The sequence below is a fragment of the Pelobates fuscus genome, chromosome 5 (genome assembly GCF_036172605.1).
Source record: "Pelobates fuscus isolate aPelFus1 chromosome 5, aPelFus1.pri, whole genome shotgun sequence".
Lineage (NCBI taxonomy): Eukaryota > Metazoa > Chordata > Amphibia > Anura > Pelobatidae > Pelobates > Pelobates fuscus.
In genome coordinates, this window is record NC_086321.1 from 376,889,703 (window position 1) to 376,909,999 (window position 20,297).

The following is a 20,297-nucleotide window of genomic DNA, read 5'->3' on the forward strand; positions in this document are numbered from 1 at the left end:
CGTACAGAAATGAATCAAAATGTTTCTGTGTATTTCAGTGTATCATACCAATAACAGCCAGAGTCCTTAACAATACATCACAATATATATCACTGCATTTAAATATATTACACAGCCGTGCATTGCAGTCTATCATAAAGTGACTCACTGTCTTTCAATATTCGAATATAAATATGATCAAAAGTCTACAATATATGTATATACATGAACATGTACCAACTAATATGTGCTAAATATGTAGCATTTACTTAAAACGTAACCTGGTGTTGCAAAATACCACTCATTTTTGTTTTAATCTATTTTTTTTATTTTTTTTATGGTATATCAGAGAAACTTCTGCAGTAGCTTCCCTCGGCAGTACATCATATTATAATAAAATGTTAATTATGTTCTCACACTGCTAGCCCTCTGGGTGCAAGTGAATCCCTCACTAAACCCCTCCCGTCCCTTGGGTTAGAAAATACCACCACATTTAACCCATTAACAGCTGGGAGGGCAAAGGTTTAGCCAGCGTTGAGTTGGCCGGCCATCTCCATCCTCCCTGGCAATGAATGGGTTAAAGCCGGCGCAAGGCTTCCTGATAACAGCCCTACTATGCTGCAATGTGTTGAGATATCGCTACACACATTATGACATAGACAATTCTGGCGCAGGATCCATCATACATAATATAGCTTGGGAGGAAATTGGAAGAAAAAAGAAGAAAAAAAAAACCACAAAACAAAACGAACAAACAAAAAATACGTAGACATACATGTACATAAATAACAACAACAAAATAAAGTTATCCTTCAGCATTTTGCAACATGCAGACATGCATCTTCCAAACTTCTCATGACATATCAGTTGGCAGACAGTAAGAGACCATTTGTTGCTACATTGTACCCAGTAGTGATTGTTTAAAGCCTCTAAGAATCTCTGCACTAGTTGTGGAAAGGAGGGGGGGGGGAGAGAGGGGGGTGATGGTTAAAAACACTAACTGCAGCAACATTGAGCTTTAGGAAAGTTATCATATGGGAGGGAATTCAGAGCAAGCTGGGTGCTGGTGTGCAATTCTTCAGGTCCTAAGTGAGGAAACCCCTATAGACAGGCAAAGTACAACCCACCCCACCACCACCACCACAACAGAAAATGAAATAAAATCACCCCACAAAAGCAAGCCCTGGTATATTGGTGCCAGGCAAGACGGGAGAGGGGGAGCAAGGGGCAGGTAGGTTGGAACAGTCTGGGGGCTAAATTAAAGCACATACATAAGGAGGGGACTTACCTGCTGGAGGTAGAGGAATGCCGGGGGGCCGGATATGGAGTGGGGGATCATGGCAGAGCTGGTGAGTAAGAGGCAACCAGAATTAGCCATAGAGCACAGCATGTAATGAAATGCTAGGTCAGGCAATCTGTTCTTCACAAGTCAAAGCTTCCTTCTGTAGCAGACACACTGCTTTCTCCCTGGTGTCTCCCAGTCTGCCTTCCGCCTCTCCTCCTCCCTCCGCCTGTCTCTCTCACTCTCTCGCTTCCCCTTACCGTCCTCACTACGTGGATTGAGCTCTGTCCCTATCGCCCTCCCTATGCCACACAGGAACGAGGACCCAGTGCTGGGTTTGTGCTGCCGCCTGCCCCGCGTGCTGGGAGAGAATGGATGGAGAGAGCGTGTGAGTGAGTGCAATGAAAGGGGAGGGTGAGTGATGGTGGGGAGAGAGAGGGAGAGGGAGTCGATACAGGAGAAAAAAAAAAGGTGGGGGAAGGAGGTGTCCCCGGAGTATTCAAACATCAAACACACAACTGTATAAAATTAGAGGAAAAAAATAAAGAGAGAGAGAGAAGGGGCAGCGGATCTAACACTTTATCCTTACACAACATCCCAGGACCTAGCATCCTATAGCCAGAGCTAGTTCAGCCATTAACCACTCCTATACAGCCCACTGTAGCCTCATTTTGTGAGCAGGTGTAAAAGGGATTCTTTAAGAGATCTTGTTTTTAGATACAGATATAGAGTCAAGAGACACAATAGAGGCTGAGAGATAAATCAATACTGAGCACGACCATGAGAGTATTGGTCGTAAACCTCTCCAAATCATCAAGGAGATACTGTGTTATCTAAAACCGCCACGAGATCCTCTCATTAAAATTATCTGAAATATTTGTGGGTTTGGCATTTTTATTTTGTCTTTTTTTTATTTATTTATTTTTAAACATAACAAACTGGCGTATATTTATTGCACAAAAAGGTGACAGAGAAATGTAGAAAAAAAAATCTATCAAAAAGAATTAATTTAGGGTGATTGTTGATACAGGGCAATTTTTTCACGAAAAAAAACAAAATGACGCCATGCGCGGATGACGTGAAGCTCATATTTATTTCGGTTAGAAATATTTAACTGTACACCCTGTGATGCCAAGGGGAGAAGGATTCCAAATGTAAACAGTTATTACGAAGAAATATATACGATCTTTAACAGACCTGTTTTTAAAATGTATTTTATCTTAATTTATCAAACGGGTACATGAGTGACGGGATGCATTTAAAAATCGTATTTTTTTGCACCAAAACTATTTGTAATCTGCAGGACCTTGCTAATGTTTACAGTCGTACAGTGGTGACTCCTACGACAAAAAATGGTCAAAAATAATTTAAGTTCTTCCACGTCTGTTAGTGAGGGATACACAGTGACGTTTACTACAACGTAGAGGAAATCCTGATAGAAGACGTTTTTTTGTGAAAGCATTGTGTCATTTTGATTTTCTTGTAAAAAAAAAATATACTTTTTGATTTTTGGAAAGAAACGACAAAAAGCGACTGTCCAATGCTAGAACATGATTTCATTTTTTTGCCAAGGCACGTGTTTTTACCCCCATGCCCCCATGTTGCAGAAGTGAGTATTGATAATTTGGCATGTAATCTTTGTTAATCTTGCAGCAGTAAGGACAGAGATCATGTACAACTTTAGGGTCTCTAAAGTCTTGTTTCGATTTTGGGGGGGGGGGGGGCAGGGATTCTCCAAACCCCCCAAAATTTTGGAGAATTCAAAAAAAAAAATTGTGCCAATAACTTAATTAAGAAAAAAAAAAGATGGCTTAGAGGATTTTTCCAGTTCGACTGTTCTGACAAAAATGAGCATTCCCTCGTCAATGCTCCACAATTCTCGGTCCACTGGTTAACCCCAATCAATCATTCATTACTAACGCTTTGTTCTAGCAAAATTACAAACATACAAATAAAAATAAATAAAAAAATCAACAGATCTGACCATTCTTTTGTCTCCTAAACGTTGCCTTAGTTACATGTTAAGGACAGCAGAGATGAGCACGTTTATTGGCCATTTGGGATCATGGGGCAATCTTTTAAGTAATAGAGTCCTACTGATATCAGATTAGCATCAGTGCTGGGATGAAGGTAACCCCATGCCCTGTTCTCTGTACCTGAACGCAGGCCAGCAGAGACCTGAGCCTTCCACCGAGCACATTTCTACCAACGTTCCGTTGTATTGCAATCTGTGTCCGTGTCTTCTTTAGTTTCTAGTGTCTTTTGATTAGGACTTGGCTAATTTATAGAGACTCCTGATTTCCAGTGCCTTTTGATATGGGTTGTCAAAATTCACAATTTCTAGTTTGCAGACACAGCTGTCTGATTCTGACTATCCCTGAGTTCTGAATTTTTGGTACTCTAAACTTGGCTGGTGTATAGAGATTCACGATTTCCAGGGACAGGGTATATTTGTTTACCCTATCGCTGTGTAAATCTGGCGTCCCTGAACTCTGTATTGCCTGTTTGTTTCCTTTGCGTTTACTGAAGTGTTTTGGATGAAGCCTCTCTTTTGTGTGTTAGTGGGTATGTTCAAAGGACTAATCTAATGGGTTAGCAAATGCTTTCTGGACCTGCTCATATGCTCTATATCGGTTATAGTAGGTCAGATCAAATCCATAGTCCCCAAAATAACTTTAGTTTAATGAAGCAGTTTTGGCATATAGATTCCTGCAGTCTCACTACTCAATTATCTGCCATCTAGGAGTTAAATCACTTTTGCTTTTGTTTAAGTAGCCCTAGTCACACCTCCCCTGGCTGTGACTGAAAAATGAAACAATGTATTTTAATGCAGGCTGTGTCAATCAGCTGTTAAGTTGCTTTAGAGGTTTTTATCTCCTGCTCTGTTAATTGAACTTTAATCGCACACAGGGGGTTCATGCAGATTCTAGAATGCTATTAAAGGGAAATTCCAGTGCCGCTCCTCCTCTGCATTGCGTCGGCTGGTGGGCGAGACTGATCCCGCCAACCGGCCGGGGAGACCTAATGCGCATGCACGGCAATGCCGCGCATGCGCATTAGCGCTCCCCATAGGAAAGCATTGAAAATGCATTGAAAATGCTTTCCTATGGCGAAATGAGTGACGCTGGAGGTCCTCACACAGCGTGAGGGCGTCCAGCGACGCTCTAGCACAGGTTTCCTGTGCTAGAAACCCGGAAGTGCCCTCTAGTGGCTGACTTACAATTTATACAACTAAAATGTATTTAGAACAATGTATATTATTTACACTGACTGCTTTCTAAACACATTTACTGTAGTTTTAAGACACATTACTGGGAGTATTATTGCTGTGGAGCTCTGTTATACACTCAGACACATTACTGGGAGTATTATTGCTGTGGCGCTCTGTTATACACTCAGACACATTACTGGGAGTATTATTGCTATGGAGCTCTGTTATACAATCAGTCACATTACTGGGAGTATTATTGCCGTGGAGCTCTGTGATACACTCAGACACATTACTGGGAGTATTATTGCTGTGGAGCTCTGTTATACACTCAGACACATTACTGGGAGTATTATTGCTGTGGAGCTCTGTTATACACTCAGACACATTACTGGGAGTATTATTGCTGTGGAGCTCTGTTATACATTCAGACACATTACTGGGAGTATTATTGCTGTGGCGCTCTGTTATACACACAGACACATTACTGGGAGTATTATTGCTGTGGGGCTCTGTTATACACACAGACACATTACTGGGAGTATTATTGCTGTGGCGCTCTGTTATACACTCAGACACATTACTGGGAGTATTATTGCTGTGGAGCTCTGTTATACACTCAGACACATTACTGGGAGTATTATTACTGTGGGGCTCTGTTATACACTCAGACACATTACTGGGAGTATTATTGCAGTGGAGCTCTGATGTACACTCAGACACATTACTGGGAGTATTATTGCTGTGGGGCTCTGTTATGCACTCAGACACATTGCTGGGAGTATTATTGCTGTGGAGCTCTGTTATACACTCAGACACATTACTGGGAGTATTATTGCTGTGGAGCGCTGTTATACACTCAGACAAATTACTGGGAGTATTATTGCTGTGGAGCTCTGTTATACACTCAGACACATTACTGGGAGTATTATTGCTGTGGAGCTCTGTTATACACTCAGACACATTACTGGGAGTATTATTGCTGTGGAGCGCTGTTATACACTCAGACAAATTACTGGGAGTATTATTGCTGTGGAGCTCTGTTATACACGCAGACACATTACTGGGAGCATTATTGCCGTGGAGCTCTGTTATACACTCAGACACATTACTGGGAGTATTATTGCTGTGGAGCTCTGTTATACACTCAGACACATTACTGGGAGTATTATTGCTGTGCAGCTCTGTTATACACTCAGACACATTACTGGGAGTATTATTGCTGTGGAGCTCTGTTATACACTCAGGCACATTACTGGGAGTATTATTGCTGTGGAGCTCTGTTATACACTCAGACACATTACTGGGAGTATTATTGCTGTGGGGCTCTGTTATACACTCAGACACATTACTGGGAGTATTATTGCTGTGGAGCTCTGTTATACACTCAGACACATTACTGGGAGTATTATTGCTGTGGAGCTCTGTTATACACTCAGACACATTACTGGGAGTATTATTGCTGTGGGGCTCTGTTATACACTCAGACACATTACTGGGAGTATTATTGCTGTGGAGCTCTGTTATACACTCAGGCACATTACTGGGAGTATTATTGCTGTGGAGCTCTGTTATACACTCAGACACATTACTGGGAGTATTATTGCTGTGGAGCTCTGTTATACCCTCAGACACATTACTGGGAGTATTATTGCTGTGGAGCTCTGTTATACACACAGACACATTACTGGGAGTATTATTGCTGTGGAGCTCTGTTATACACTCAGACACATTACTGGGAGTATTATTGCTGTGGAGCTCTGTTATACACTCAGACACATTACTGGGAGTATTATTACTGTGGAGCTCTGTTATACACTCAGACACATTACTGGGAGTATTTTTGCTGTGGAGCTCTGTTATACACCCAGACACATTACTGGGAGTATTATTACTGTGGAGCTCTGTTATACACTCAGACACATTACTGGGAGTATTATTGCTGTGGAGCTCTGTTATACACACAGACACATTACTGGGAGTATTATTGCTGTGGAGCTCTGTTATACACACAGACACATTACTGGGAGTATTATTGCTGTGGAGCTCTGTTATACACTCAGACACATTACTGGGAGTATTATTGCCGTGGGGCTCTGTTATACACTCAGACAAACCAACAATATGGAACTCCTAGAAAAGAGGTAGTTTGGAATAGAAAAGAAGGGCAGAGAGTTGTCATAAGGACTGTCCCTCCTAAATAGTGACACTTGGGAGCTATGTGTCTAGCTCCTAAACTAAAGTTATTAAAGGGTCAATAATTTTTAATTAAAATGGTTTTTATAAGAAATAGCACACTGAGACCACTCAAATATTTATGTAAATTGTTTTGAAGATATCTGTGATTTTATTTTTCATTATGCAACCAGAACAATAATACATCTATTACATCGATAACATATTAAAATATAACTTTTATTATCTAAATCTTTAAAAACAAAACTCCCATTAAATATTTTTTACACACGTATGGCACGAAGCTCTGGATTTTAGAGGAAGGCTATCTGAGACGACATACTGGCTAATGTGGATTCAAAGCTGTATTCTAATTGGTTAATCGAAAAAGAGCTGGATTTGTAATCAGGTCACTGACCAGGGAACCCACCTATGAGGCACGGTTAATGGCTGCCTTCGCGTGCTCTGGAGGAGGGAAAAAAATCCTCCTCCATTTATTTCATATACGTTCTCGAACGCCTGCGATTTATTTTATTTATTTAATAGAAATTGAAGCATTGTTATGAATTTAGGCATTTTATGGAAACCGAGAGAAATCTCAATGTATCTTTCCTGGTAAAATATTTTAGAAATATATACATTTTGTTCCATGGAAAGAGAGATCAGATAGTTTAACGTCCCTATCAATCATAGTAAAATAATTGTTTTTGGACTGCGATTCCCATCATCCTTGGTTGCTGCCTCTGTGGATGTCAGAATCCTGTCACGGTTGCCGCCTGCTTTGCATCATTCTCTGCGCACACAGTGTGTACTTACACTGTCAGCAGGGAGATCCTGGGCGTGCAGGGCAAGTGTCCCCCTCTCTGCTGCTACTTCACAAGTGGAATTCTAATTACTAAACCGAGAGGCAGGCTGTTATGTACTTAGCACCAGTATCAACAGAACTCGTCCCGAGGGGAAGCAGCGTTTGCTGCCATTACAAGGTGTGAAGGAATCCCCCACCCCGGGCATTCACCACCTCTCATACCCACACAACTGGCGTCTGAGCACACACCACATACATTCTTCACACATACACTATCCTAGAGCCCAGTACTGGGGGCAGTGTTACTGAGTGTGTTAGCAATGCCACAGACAGAATCCCAGCTGAACGCACAGCTTGTACTGTGTCTGCACCGAGTCCGTATAAACACACAAATATACAAACACAATGAGATTGTATACATACACTTATATACACATTCACTGAGCCAGTTAACACACACTAATATACACACAGTCAGTATACATACACGATGAGCTTGTATATACACATTAATTGAGTCAGTTAACTTACACTAATATACACACATAGTCTGTATACACACACAATGAGCTTGTATACATACACTTATATACACATTGAGTCAGTATACATACACTAATATACACATCCAGTCAGTATACATACAGTAATATACACATACAGTGAGCTAGCATATGCATATTAATATACATGTCTGCAGTGAGTATACACACACAACTGCCATGAGTCTATTATAGAAACCTGCAATATGTCAGTGTGCACACTAACACACAAACCTGCAATTTATCATTGTATACACACACGTACAATACATCTGTATACATGACTGCAACTGGTCAGTCTGTGAATCTATATACACACACCTGCAATTTCAGTATACACACACTAATATACACATCTACAATATGTATACATATTGAAGATATGCACAAAGTAGTGTCAGTATATGCTCACACTTTCAAACGCCTGTATTATGACATCACACACAGGGCGACACCTGATTAATGTCTGTACAAGCACTAATACAGCTACAAAGTGTCATCATAAACTGACACATACAATGTGTTGGAATACACACGTAATATGCACAAGGCAATATGTCAGAATACACACATTGCTGGTGTGTATATTACCAAGTGTACTGACACATTGCTGGTGTGTATATTACTGAGTATACTAACACATTGCTGTTGTGTATATTCCTGAGTATATTGGCACATTGCTGTTGTGTATATTAGTGTGTATACCGACACATTGTTGGCATGTATATTAATGAGTATATTGACACATTGCTGTTGTTTATATTACTGAGTATACTAACACATTGCTGTTGTGTATATTACTGAGTATATTGACAAATTGCAGGTGTGTATATTACAGAGTATATTGACATATTGTTGCTGTGTAGATTAATGTGCATACTGACAAATTGCCGGTGAGTATATTGACAAACTGCCGGTGTTTATATTAGTGAGTATATTGACACATTGCTGGTGTGCATATTAGTGCATATTAGTGAGTATTGCTGCTGTGTATATTAGTGAGTATACTGACATATTGTTGGTGTGCATATTAGTGAGTATACTGACACATTGTTGGTGTGCATATTAGTGAGTATTGCTGCTGTGTATATTAGTGAGTATATTGACACATTGCTGGTGTGCATATTAGTGCATATTAGTGAGTATTGCTGCTGTGTATATTAGTGAGTATACTGACATATTGTTGGTGTGCATATTAGTGAGTATACTGACACATTGTTGGTGTGCATATTAGTGAGTATTGCTGCTGTGTATATTAGTGAGTATATTGACACATTGCCGGTGTGTATATTAGTGTGTATACTGACACATTGCTGGTGTGTATAACCGAGTATTGCTGCTGTGTATATTAGTGAGTATATTGACACATTGCTGTTGTGTATATTCCTGAGTATATTGACACATTGCTGTTGTGTATATTAGTGTGTATATTGACACATTGTTGCTGTGTATACTGAAAAATTGCCGGTGTGTATATTACTGAGTATATTGACACATTGCTGGTGTGTATATTACTGAGTATTGCTGCTGTTTAAATTAGTGAATATATTGACACATTGCTGTTGTGTATATTAGTGAGTATACTGACACATTGCTGGTGTGTATATTAGTGAGTATTGCTGATGTGTATATTGGTAAGTATATTGACACATTGCTGTGGTGTATATTAGTGAGTATATTAACACATTGTGTGTATATTACTGAGTATTGCTGCTGTGTATATTAGTGAGTAGATTTACACATTGTTGGTGTGTATATTAGTGAGTATATTGACACATTGTGTGTATATTACTGAGTATTGCTGCTGTGTATATTAGTGAGTAGATTGACACATTGTTGGTGTGTACATTACTGAGTATATTAAAACATTGCTGTTGTGTATATTCCTGAGTATATATGAAAAGAGAGGGACACGGAATGAGGGGCTACAGAATGAGAAGAGAGAGAGAGCTACAGAATGAGAAGAGAGGGAATGAAGGAATAATACAATGAATGAGGGGCTACAGAATGAGAAGACTGGGATACGGAATGAGGGGCTAGAAAATGAGAAGATTGGGACACAGAATGAGGGTCTACAGAATGAGAAGAGCGGGACACTGGATGAGGGGCTACAGAATAAGAAGAGAGGGACACGGACTGAGGGGCTACAGAATGAGAAGACTGGGATACGGAATGAGGGGCTAGAAAATGAGAAGATTGGGACACAGAATGAGGGGCTACAGAATGAGAAGAGCGGGACACTGAATGAGGGACTACAGAATAAGAAGAGAGGGACACGGACTGAGGGGCTACAGAATGAGAAGAGAGGGGCACGGAATGAGGGCCTATAGAATGAGAAGAGAAGGACACGGACGGAGGGGCTACAGGATGAGAAGAATTGGACACCGAATGAGGGGCTACAGAATGAGAAGAGCGGGACACCGAATGAGGGGTTACAGAATGAGAAGAGAGGGACACGGACTGAGGGGCTACATGATGAGAATATTGGGACATAGAATGAGGGGCTACAGAATGAGAAGAAAGGGGCATGGAACGAGGGGCTACAGAACCAGAAGAGAGGGACATGGAATGAGAGGCTACAGAACCAGAAGAGAGGGGCATGGAATGAGAGGCTTCAGAACCAGAAGAGAGGGACAACGAATGATGGGCTACAGAATGACGGGCTACAGAATGAGAAGAGAGGGACACGGAATGAGGGGCTACAGAATGAGAAGAGCGGAACACCGAATGAGGGGCTACAGAATGAGATGAGAGGAACATGCACTGAGGGGCTAAATGATGAGAATATTGGGACATAGAATGAGGGGCTACAGAACCAGAAGAGAGGGACACGGAATGAGGGGCTACAGAACCAGAAGAGAGGGACACCGAATGATGGGCTACAGAATGAGAAGAGAGGGACATGGACTGAGGGGCTACAGAATGAGAAGAGAGGGACACGGAATGAGGGACTACAGAATGAGAAGAGAGGGGCACGGAATGAAAGGCTACATAATGAGAAGAGAGGGACACGAAATGAGGGGTTACAGAATGAGAAGAGAAGGACACTGACTGAGGGGCTACAAAATGAGAATAGAGGGGCATGGACTGAGGGGCTACAGAATGAGAAAATTAGGACACGGAATGAAGAGCAGAAATGGAGAGAAACTCACAGTAATATGTATGATGTATACAAAGAATACACGCCATAAGATATCTGGCAGAGATGGGATTGGAAGTCAGAGTGAATATAATAAACATAGAATGCTAGTGGTCACACACGGTAACACCCAAACTCTGCCCAGGTATAGCAGGCATTAAACTCGTATGCAAAGCAGCATTGGGTGCATGAGGCAGCTGCAGTGGGTTCTACACATGACATTTTAGAGAGAGTCCGGCAATGCAGAATCCGTAACATATGTTACGGAAGCCCTGAGTACAGCGTGCTGAATCTATTCAGATTATACAGTATGCAATGCTTGTCCTCCCACAAAAGACACCAAGATAAAAAAAAAAAGGAAGAAGAAAGAGCATTGGATTTATGGCTCACCCCAGGGCTTTTGGAAGAACTGGCTCCTAGCCACCTGCCTATAATTGGAAATGAAGCTGAGGAGGATTGAATCTTTACCTTATTGGCAAGTAAATGCCATGAGACGCTTGCAAGGACCCAGAAACGAGACCTATTGAACAGTTACTGCAGCCAAATCAGGAGCTGAAGCCCGTTAACGAGTCTGTAGGAAGTCCCTGCAGGTCTCTTCCCACCTAAACTAGCAACATCTTCAGTACAAGAAGAATACAACAGTTCGATGTGACCTCCACAGGTCCGTTGTCAGGGTTTACATGCAAAGAGTATTGGAAACGAAGAGGGCACAGAGAACAGGGAATACAAAGCAGATATAGGGACGGAGGGGAGATGTCAACAAGATGTTCAAGAAGTAAGACATCATGAAATGATAAGGGGAAGAAACGGGGGTTCATTTTACACCAGTAAAGGCTCTTAAATGGGCTCTCGAGCCACCAGGACAACTTGTATGCATTTTATAGATGTTGGCCTTTGTAATTAGCTGTAATTTTTGGTTGTGTTCCAATCTGTTTGGAAGTTTGGTAGTAAAAAATCTGAAAATATTTTACTCCACTGTAAAATATGTCATTCTCCTGGTTCCTCTACCTCTGTACCACCACCCCACCCCCTTTCCTAATCTGCAGTTAGCAGTAACAGTTGCACATATTATCAAGAAGAACAGCAGATGTTTCTGGGACTCAGAGGTCAGCCGACCCAACACCAACTGATAACTGAACTACAAGTTCCAGAAATCCCTGCTCCGAACAGAATTCACCCACATGTGCAGAATTCATAGGACAGAATGAGAAACTCCTGATTGGTCAAACTACTTCCTGGAGAGGGCAAGCTCAAGGCTGAATGTAATCGGTATTTTTACTTTTGTTATTTTGATTTCACTGTTTTTGCATATTTTTAAGCATTATTTATAGAGTGTATTAAAAAGAATAGACCAGAACAGCCTGAAATGCTTCTTTATAGCCAGTAAATAAATGAAAGCATTTGGAATAGGGCAAACGAAGAGAATACAATTTATAAAAAAAATACGCTTCATTAACAGATCACTGTATAGTAAATATCGCCCGTAGCAATGACGACCCGTAGCAACGTGTATGATGTGGAGCAATGTATCACCTGACAAGCATAGCTCAAGGCAAATTCATGGGTAAATCATGGCTACTGCCTGACATATTATATATATATAAAATTATTATTATTATAAAAAGCTATTTACCAAGAAGATTTCAACATCTTGGGATAATTCATGTGTTTCTACCTCAATGGAAAACTTAAAAAAAATATATATAAAAGTTAATTTAAATGTATATCAGAAATATCCCAAACTAAGACTGCCCCCCCCCCCCCTTCTTGAAATGAATAGTTAAAGTGAGCAATCCATTTATTCCTTTGAATATGATGGGATGGTAGGTTACTCTGTACCGCAATCTGCTAAATAACAAATGTCCAGCTCCCCATCTAATAACAAATGTTCAGCCCCAATCTAATAACAAATGTCCAGCCCCCATCTAATAACAAATGTTCAGCCCCAATCTAATAACAAATGTCCAGCCCCATCTAATAACAAATGTCCAGCTCCCCATCGAATAACAAATGTCCAGCCCCATCTAATAACAAATGTCCAGCTCCCCATCTAATAACAAATGTTCAGCCCCAATCTAATAACAAATGCCCAGCTCCCATCTAATAACAAATGTCCAGCTCCCCATCGAATAACAAATGTCCAGGTCCCATCTAATAGCAAATGTCCAGCTCTCCCCATCTAATAACAAATGTCCAGCTCCCCATTGAATAACAAATGTTCAGCCCCAATCTAATAACAAATGTCCAGCCCCCATCTAATAACAAATGTCCAGTTCCCCATCAAATAACAAATGTCCAGCCCCATCTAATAGCAAATGCCCAGCTCCCCATCGAATAACAAATGTCCAGCCCCCATCTAATAGCAAATGTCCAGCTCCCCATCTAATAACAAATGTCCCACTTCCCCCTTCTAATAACAAATGTCCCCAAATGTCCCACTTCCCCATCTAATAACAAATGTCCAGCCCTCCATCTAAAAACAAATGTCCAGATCCCCATCTAATAGCAAATGTCCAGCCCCCCCCCCCATCTAATAGCAAATGTACCAAGACGTCAGCTTGCGGAGAGGGTAATCTGGACAGGATTGGCATACGTTCCCTCTCAGCACCCGTAACCACAGCAAAGTGATCTAAGTCAGGATCCACCCCCCCCCCCACACCAATCATGCATTTACACAACAAAAATAATATTTATTATATTACTGCATTTATACAAGTGACAAACTTGTATACAAGTATGATATGATGCATATCACGAACGGCTTACTATAGGCAATGCTTTAAATCACATCCCAATCCTGCTTTAAAAGAATATTTTCCCCAGATCTATGGACTTCAGGATATGGTATACCAAATAGGATAATAAAGTCCTACAAAACAGAGTAAAATAACACAATGTTTGCTCTTTAAATAAAATGACCCCTGATCATTTTGTGCCCTCTTACCCTCCAAAGGGACCGGTGGCTTCAGGGCAATTCAATTATAAAGGATGTCACAAATCCATACATTTATAAGGGCAATTAAATTACATACGTTGTCTCACAAGATGACTTTATTTATTTTAGGTTTGTTATATAGCATCTTACTCAGGGCATTCTACAGAGATTAGTAATTATACTCCGTCAGCAGTAAGAATAGAGACACGCAAATTAATATTGATGACTGGTGGAAAGAGAACACAGAAGTCAGGATTAGAGTTATACTGATCAGGAGCCGCGAAAGAAGGTTGTAAGGTCACACGAGTTATACAGAGAAGGATTGGGAGAAAGTGGTTAGCTGGGGTCACGAAGGTGGCTGAACTATAGGGTGTTCAATGAAGTAATTTAGAAATAGGTGCGTTTTTTAGGAGTTTGCAAAAGAAAAGAAAAAACGGTTTAGGAGCTGGATAATGAAACAAGATAAAAAAAACTTGTGGATTAAACTGTAATGGATGAAGCTAATTTTGCCGTTCCTTCTCCAGACTTCTAACACAATAAAGATTGCTTTATTTCGACATCTACGTGTCAACGCTGCGCAGACGCTCTTCATCAAGATAAATGATAAATCGTGTCCCGGCACCGATTAACTACTAAAAGATATATCATGGGGTGAATTTTATGGAGTAACTGAACGCAAAACATTCCAAAAAAGACATCATTTGACGGATGTCCACAACAAGGATCGATAAAAGATTGCAATAACAAAGGGCTGTAATGCATCATGTTGCTGACAGATCTGCATAAAAGAATCCGCTTTGATACATTCATTTTATTGTAGTTATCGGGGAACCTTCTGCATTTCTCCATTGAGCCCCCTCCTTGCAAGTTCTGTTTGTACTGACTTGCAGTTGGCTGCAGGCATTCGATAGCTGCCAGAGAGGCAGCGTTAGGCGTCGGTGGGAAATGACTTGTGACGTCTTCTAACTGCAGTAGAAAACTATAAACATTGCAGTGTAAACCGTAGGTTTTAAACTCACGCCTCTCTCCAGCAAGGTCCAGCTGGCAACATATGAACATTATCCAAGTCAAGTCCCAGAGGCAACGTCTGAGACACTCCCAATACAGCTGTTTTTATATCCACCTCTGGCTGCCTGCAATCAGGTTTTCATTCTCCAAAGCCAACTTCATATTCTTGACCTGTTTCTCCAGCCTCAATATCTCTGAGCAGGATAATGAAATGGGGACCCATCATACGTGGACATTCTTACCACTTGTTTTCGCTGTCTTGCTCCCACTTATCACCCCCCCCCCCCAAATATTTTGAGCAAAGTCACAGGATGAATATGGTTTAACAAGGGGCAAGCAGTAATAGTTTCCTGTTATCCCCCATCAAAGAACAAATGTCCAGCCCCCATCTAATAACAAATGTCAAGTTCCCCATCTAATAACAAATGCCCAGCTCCCCATCTAATAACAAATGTCCAGCTCCCCATCAAATAATAAATGTCCAGCTCCACATCTAATAACAAATGTCCCACTTCCCCATCTAAAAACAAATGTCCAGCCCCCATCTAATAACAAATGTCAAGTTCCCCATCTAATAACAAATGCCCAGCTCCCCATCTAATAACAAATGCCCAGCTCCCCATCTAAAACAAATGTCCAGCTCCCCATCTAATAACAAATGTCCGGCCCCCATCTAATAACAAATGTCCAGCTCCCCATCTAATAATAAATGTCCAGCTCCCCATCTAATAACAAATGTCCAGCTCCCCATCTAATAGCAAATGTCCAGCTCCCCATCTAATAACAAATGTCCAGCTCCCCATCTAATAGCAAATGTCTGGCCCCCATCTAATAACAAATGTCCAGCCCCCCATCTAATAGCAAATGTCCAGCTCCCTATCTAATAACAAATGTCCAGCTCCCCATCTAATAACAAATGTCCAGCCCCATCTAATCACAAATGCCCAGCCCCATATAATAATACATTTCCAGCTCCCCATCTAAAAACAAATGTCCAGTGTTACACTGTTATTGTTTTATCACTGACACAACTAACATTTTGCTGGGAATACAAAACACACAAATGGATTTATACCGAGGTTCGGCAAACGATCGACGGACCCCCCAGTTCTCGGCATGTGCCGCCACTTAACCCCGGCCACCTCTGGAAGTACCGAACGGCCGACCACCCGGCTAGGGACGTGTGCCGCCAATTGATCACCCAGGGAGTTGCGGTTTGCGGTTAACCGCAAGTTAATTGACGACTCTTGGCGAGACCCGTTCGTGTCGGATCTACCGATATGGAAACTACTGAGCAGGACACGAACGGGGACCACTTACGACCAGGCGTGTGGCCCCAATCAGTAGGTGGAATGTTGTGGTTAACCGCAGACTAAGTGCCCCTTCATGGCGGTCCCCATTCGTACACAGAACAGTGGTAACATCCAGACCGAGAGCGGGGATTCGGATATTATTCTAGCCGTGGAGAGTCCCATGAGATCACACCGAGGTACCGCTGCCTTATGTCACCGCTAAAAACATGGCCACCACCTCGTGTTCGGGACTAGTAACACACGAAAGACTTTGAATTCAAGAGACTGGCCATGCTATTCGTGAGGTCTGAGCGCTATTCGCATGGATGATGCGCTCAGATCTGAGCTATGTAATGATGGGTAGAATGTGAAGGATTCTTAGTAAAATGCGATAGTTGTATATTTTATACTGTTTTCACTTCTGGATATTCCACGTGGGATTTTGGGCCCTTGGGGATAATCGAGGCACTTCAGCCGTTGGATTCATTATCTCCAAGGAGGGAGGGGACTTATTTCAAAAGATACAGTATATTGTCATTGGTTGATTGTATGTTTTGTCCCGACATGCCACTCGGTCCAGAGGGGGCTGTCCCTGGACTGAGAACGTTTGCATAAATAACGCTGTCCTGTGTCAGTAAAGCCAGTTCTTATTTTGACCCTCAAATCGCAGCCTCAACTCGTTTTGTGGGGAAAGGGTATCGTAGCTGAGCTATAGCTAGTGGGAGATTCTACACTTGCAGGTCTCTACCGATTACAGCTCAGTTCGACTCTTTGTGTTCGGGAACCAGGACATCTAAACGATCCAACCTCCTGCTAGACCGGAGGCAATCGTAACATCCAGCTCCCCATCTAATAACAAATGTCCAGCTCCCCATCTAATAGCAAATGTCCAGCCCCCCATCTAATAGCAAATGTCCAGCCCCCATCTAATAACAAATATCCAGCCCCCATTTAATAACAAATATCCAGCCCCCATTTAATAATACATTTCCAGCTCCCTATCTAAAAACAAATGTCCAGCTCCCCATCTAATAACAAATGTCCAGCCCCCCATCTAATAGCAAATGTCCAGCCCCATCTAATAACAAATGTCCAGCCCCATCTAATAACAAATATCCAGCCCCATCTAATAATACATTTCCAGCTCCCTATCTAAAAACAAATGTCCAGCCCCATCTAATAACAAATATCCAGCCCCCCATCTAATAACAAATGTCCAGCCCCATCTAATAATAAATTTCCAGCTCCCTATCTAAAAACAAATGTCCAGCTCCCCATCTAATAACAAATGTCCAGCTCCCTATCTAATAGCAAATGCCCAGCCCCCATCTAATAACAAATGTCCAGCCCCCCATCTAATAGCAAATGTCCAGCCCCCATCTAATAACAAATGTCCAGCCGCATCTAATAATAAATTTCCAGCTCCCCATCTAATAGCAAACGTCTAGCTCCCCCACGAAAAATCAGTTTATTCTATAAACAAATATACTCTGATTAAAACCCCACATCGCCAGTCCTGGCATTCTTATACTCTTATTACATATATGTGATCAAGGCAGGATCTCTAATAATGTACAAGGCTCTGCAAAGGGAATGAGGAAGAACAAGGCTCTGTAGAGGGAATGCGGAAGCACAAGGCTCTGCAGAGGGAATGCGGAAGCACAAGGCTCTGTAGAGGGAATGCGGAAGCACAAGGCTCTGTAGAGGGAATGCGGAAGCACAAGGCTCTGCAAAGGGAATGCGGAAGCACAAGGACATGGCTCTGCAGAAAAATGGACACCAGGCTCTGCAAAAGGCAGGAGACCAAACAAGGCTCGGCAGAGGACAGGATGCAGCACAACGATCTGCAGAAGGTGGAAAGTAGTAGAGGGCTCTGCAGGGGAATGGACATAACTCTGCTCTGCTGAGAGCAGAAAGCAGCACAGTGAAAGCATGCTTTAAACAATCCCGCTGCAGTAACCTGGTACTGGCTGTTTCTGAAACGATAGGTAATGTATCCAGATGGGGAGGCCCATGGGAGCATATTGCTGATGGTGTAATGTCATTAATGGCTCCGTAAATCCCACCTTGGATGCCTCATAGCTTGGTTGAAGGCCAACTGTATGCAGCTTGTAGTGTCCAATTATATTATGACATTATCATTGGACAGTACCTCTCGTTTACCTGTCCCCAGCATGATTAATCCCCTTTCCTGCACTGGACCACCTGTCACCATCTGACAATGTGTTGGGTGAGATCCAGGAATGGTTGAGGCTACGAGGCTACGAACATTTTTGGCTAAGGGACTCATTCTTCTTGGAGATGGCTTTCCATTTGACATTGTGTGGCTAGTGAGGGCACAGCCTGTAGCAGTCAAACTTCAGTCTGCAGGAGAGTGATATCCAGTTGACATTGGTTGGCAAGCAGCGAGACAGTCTCTAGAAGTTAGACTTTTACTTTACAGGAGAGTAGAGTGCTGTCCACCTGACATTGTGTGGCTAGCGATGAGACAGCCTCTGGAAGTCATGGTGTTACTGTGAAGGAGAGTGCTGTCCACCTGACATTGGTTGGCAAGCAGCGAGACAGTCTCTAGAAGTTAGAGAGTAGAGTGCTGTCCACCTGACATTGTGTGGCTAGCGATGAGACAGCCTCTGGAAGTCATGGTGTTACTGTGAAGGAGAGTGATTTGTATTTGATATTGGGTGACTAGTGGTGAGGCAGCCTGAAGCAGCGCCAGGATTTTACTCCGGAGGAGAGTGTGCGGAGAACCACAGCATTTACAGGAAACTAATTTGCAATTCAATTTCAACAAATTTATTTTAGTATGATTATTTCTGGAGACAAATAAACAGTGATCATAATCAGAGCAGGAAAACGAAAACAAACCTCGAGGACTTGAGATTTTATTCAAACATTGATGCCTCTCGTGCCCAGGGTTTGGTCTAATTAAGGCACTGTGGCATCTTTTAATACTAAACCTGCCCAACTGGCCACGGTTAAAGTAATATGGAAATAAAAAGAATATTACACTAGACTGGGGCAATGCTAGGTGATATACCGGTGATACGTTTTAAGGGCCTCCGACCTATATTGACCATTCTTTACCCAATCCTAAATTTAAACATCTATACATTACATTATGGCACCACATTCTTAATGAATAAATTCATATTAATTAAACCTATATTTATAAACACCACATCAGCTGCAATAACCCCAAACATACAGCATTAAATCTGCATTAAAACTCTGTACCCCCATTGTATTTATAACTCCAAATATGGTGCATTACCTGGCACTGTCACAAAATATGTATCATGGGGAACTGGTTACAGTAGGTTTATACCTTTAAATGGCACTCCAGGCTCCCACACACGTTAGGTGCACTGTGTAGGTTAGGTTACAGTTAGTTATACTGGGTGGGTTTATATTATTAAAGGGACACTCCAGGCTCTCACACACATTGGGTGCACTGTGTAGGTTAGGTTACAGTTAGTTATACTGGGTGGGTTTATATTATTAAAGAGACGCTCCAGGCACCCACACACATTAGATGCACTGTGTAGGTTAGGTTACAGTTAGATATACTGGGTGGGTTTATATTATTAAAGGGACACTCCAGGCTCCCACACACATTGGGTGCACTGTGTAGGTTAGGTTACAGTTAGTTATACTGGGTGGGTTTATATTATTAAAGGGACACTCCAGGCTCCCACACACGTTAGATGCACTGTGTAGGTTAGGTTACAGTTAGTTATACTGGGTGGGTTTATATTATTAAAGGGACACTCCAGGCTCCCACACACATTGGGTGCACTGTGTAGGTTAGGTTACAGTTAGTTATACTGGGTTGGTTTATATTATTAAACGGACACGCCAGGCTCCCACACACGTTAGGTGCACTGTGTAGGTTAGGTTACTGTTAGTTATACTGGGTGGGTTTATATTATTAA

At 41.9% G+C, this 20,297-nt stretch overlaps 1 protein-coding gene across 4 annotated transcripts in view; it reads right to left on the reverse strand.

The window, feature by feature from the left end:
• RBFOX3 (RNA binding fox-1 homolog 3) overlaps positions 1–20,297 on the reverse strand; it is a 655,525-nt gene that overhangs the window by 93,409 nt on the left and 541,819 nt on the right. For 3 of the 4 annotated variants that reach the window (XM_063456256.1, XM_063456258.1, XM_063456255.1), the window contains exon 1: positions 1,268–1,663. In XM_063456256.1, coding sequence (XP_063312326.1) covers positions 1,268–1,369 — 102 coding nt within the window. In that variant the 5' untranslated portion in view covers positions 1,370–1,663. Of the gene's footprint in view, positions 1–1,267; positions 1,664–20,297 lie in introns of those variants that run through there. The other variant, XM_063456257.1, reaches the window with a different exon arrangement.